At 33.6% G+C, this 3,259-nt stretch overlaps 1 protein-coding gene across 1 annotated transcript; it reads right to left on the minus strand.

Moving 5' to 3' along the window:
* Positions 1–875: 875 nt before the first annotated feature.
* On the minus strand, positions 876–2,026 carry LOC119666364 (ATP-dependent DNA helicase PIF1-like). The gene has a single exon (XM_038075645.1). The coding sequence runs from the start codon at positions 2,024–2,026 to the stop codon at positions 947–949; it is 1,080 nt and encodes a 359-aa protein (XP_037931573.1). The 3' UTR covers positions 876–946.
* Positions 2,027–3,259: the final 1,233 nt, after the last annotated feature.

A 3,259-nucleotide genomic window follows, 5' to 3' on the forward strand; every position in this document is an offset into this window, starting at 1 on the left:
ATGTTACTATTACTACAGTATCCGCGAGCAATGGTTTAATTATAAACCCAGAGGAAACTGATCTACCGTTATTTACTACAAGGACTAAAATGTTGTCATTTGAGTTACCAAAGTTAAATCCACTTAGGCTAAGTATATGGTATGGTTATTTGACTAGATTTCAATCTTAATAGAAAATATTGAAATATTGAAGAACATATAAGATAATCATGTGCAGTTTTTAATTCTACAAAAAGATGATAATAATAATCCCACATAACATTACACGATTATACCACATAATTTAGTGATAATCACCTATACAAATTCGAAATATCCTCTCATGAAATCTTTTCAGTAGGACTGATATATCCCTACAAGTGATTCGAAGACAGAATGCTGAAAAGATTCAGGAATAGTTGGAATTAAACATTGATCTAGGTATGAGGGTACCGAAGAAATTAGTTTGTGAATTAATTAATAAGACCAGGAATGAAAACATTTTCAGCAAAGGGAAGAATACTGCTCTTATGGAGAGGTACTGAAAAACATATCCTTAATCATTTTCTAACAGTAATAGAATATAAAAGGAAAGCAAAAGCGGTCTGTCAAGATCGAAGTGGCAAAACTTGTGGCGGTGCTATCAACCTACTGGCAAGTGGCCACTCATTATTAAAAATTGGATATCCATTCAACAAGTCATGAAGGAGCCGTAAAAGAGGAAATAAAAACGAAATAACTGATCACTTTATTTTAAACTAGGTGACCCCGCGAACTTCGTACCGCGTAACAGTCAATAAATGTTATATTAAATTATAGGTAAACTAAATTTAGAAATTTATTAACGTAATAAAATGAATACAAAAAATTTATTGTATTCAATAGTTTATTAGGATATTGATATATAATTAATTATTTTAATGGTCTGTCAGCAAGAACCTATGGGTTGCACTCCGGTTGACACTCTTCAATAAAGAACCTTGTGATATACGATATTTTTTGTTTTTTTATCAGGCGCAAGAACAAATAAAGCAGATGGTTTGCCTACACGTGAACATGCCACGTACAATTGACCATGTGAAAAACATGCATTTTCTAGATTCAGACCACAAACACTAAAGGATTGGCCTTGTGATTTATTTATAGTCATAGCGAATGCAAGCCGAATAGGAAATTGAATTCGTTTAAACTCAAAGGGCATATCGATTGAGATCATTGGAATCCTCGGAATGAGAACTTCATCACTTTTGAATTTTCCTTTGAGTATCATTGCGTGAATCACATTGGCCATCAGTTTTGTTATCACTAAACGCGTTCCATTGCATAGTTTTGGTTGGTTTAGATTTCGAAGCATAATGACTACCGAACCAATCTTTAATTGTAAATTGTGCGGTGGTAAGCCAGGCACATCCAAGGAGTTCAAAAATTCAGTTGGATAGTTGGTAGCTTCTTCTTCGTTTGTTACACAGTCAATAGATTTGAATGTATGCAGAGTACCAACGATTTGATTTTGAATTACAAAGTTTAAGTCATTCAGATCTTTGTTCTCAGCTGTCAAAATTGCTTGCTCACTCAACCATTTTTTGTTTATATGATTATCAATGATGTTCGGAAATACTTTATTGATGAGTTCGTCTTTTGATGACACGAAATTGCAAAAATTTGAAGGAAATGCAATTAATCCGCTCGATTCTTCAACAGTCACACGGCCATTACCGATTAACAGCAATTGCTTGGAGAACTCTTCAGCAGATGTATCGTTGACCAATGCAACTCTCATGTTTGTTACCAGCTGAAGTTTCTTCACATAGCGCCAAAGATTTGATGATTTAAGGCAAGCATTTAATTCGTCGGCAGCAGTCGATTTTGGAATGACTAGGAGTGTTTGGCGAAAATCGCCAGATAGTAAAATCATTGCGCCTCCAAAACATTTCCAGTCATTGCGAAGATCTTTCAATGTTCTGTCAAGTGCTTCTAATGCGGGTTTATGCGCCATTGTGCATTCGTCCCACATGATGATTTTAGATGCTACTAAAACTTTAGCCATTGCAGAATGCTTCGCAATATTACATATCGGTTGCTCGATAGTTTGAAGGTTTAACGGCAATTTTAACACTCAATGAGCCGTACGGCATCGTTCTAATAATGTAGCCGCTATTTCAGAAGAAGCATCTGCTACCGCAATATCGGATCTCGCACGAACAGTGGCCAAAATTAATGACATGAGGAATATTTTACCAGTCCCACCGGGGGCGTCCAGGAAAAAAGGTCACCATTTTCTTCATCAATCGCTTTCATTAATGTTAAAATTCCTTCTGTTACGGATTCAATAGAGGTACATTAGTTTGAACTGATTGGTCTAATTCATGACGATCATATTCACGTTCACGTTCCAATTCTCGATTAAATGCGTTATTTATTCCACGATCAGGAGCTGGCATTCCTAATCTGACTAACAAACTACCGCAGGTATGGTAACATATGTCTTCGACCAAAAGCAAAGCCTGATTATGCATTTCATCATTCACCTCAAGATCGGGATTTCTTGAACTGACACGAATTCTATGTAAAATGTCTCCTGACATGTTATCCTTATATTTGTTCCACAGGTCAAGTGGATTCGATGGTATATTGACAACAATATTTATTTATTATATTTGACTTTATTATATTTGAATTTATTATATTTGAAATTTCAAATATTTGAAATATTTGAAAAAAAATTTAAAAAGAAATCAATATCACTCAAACTGTCGAACTGTCAACAGTTTGAAACAACATTTACAAATTTATTATTTTTGCTAAAATTAGTGGATTTTTCCAATATTTTATAATGTATTCTGCTATTCGGAGCGGAGACGATTCCAACAAATCAAAGATAATTAAAATCGGTTCAGCCGTTCTTGAGTTATGAGTGGTCTAACTAACACGACTTTCTTTTATGTATATAGATAAAGTAAATGCTTGGAAATTGGGTAATATTTTCCCACTGTCAAATCTTACAAAAATAGAGTTCTTAATGAACCGCGTTGGTTGATTTTCAAAGCGGCTGATTTGTTGCTACTTGAGAGGAAGATAAAGGCTTACTCTTTGAACTGATAAAAATCTTTTAGAGCTATATTTATATTATATTTCAATATATATTAATTTTCATATATTATTTTGAACTCTTTTTGGCGTATCAATAGTAAGTTTACAGAGACAATTAAAAATTCTTGTACCTAAAGTGAGAAATTTTATCGCATAAAAAAATAAACTAAATTAAATATACGAATAAAAT

Source organism: Teleopsis dalmanni, chromosome 1 (assembly GCF_002237135.1).
Source record: "Teleopsis dalmanni isolate 2A chromosome 1, ASM223713v2, whole genome shotgun sequence".
NCBI classification, from domain to species: Eukaryota; Metazoa; Arthropoda; class Insecta; order Diptera; family Diopsidae; genus Teleopsis; species Teleopsis dalmanni.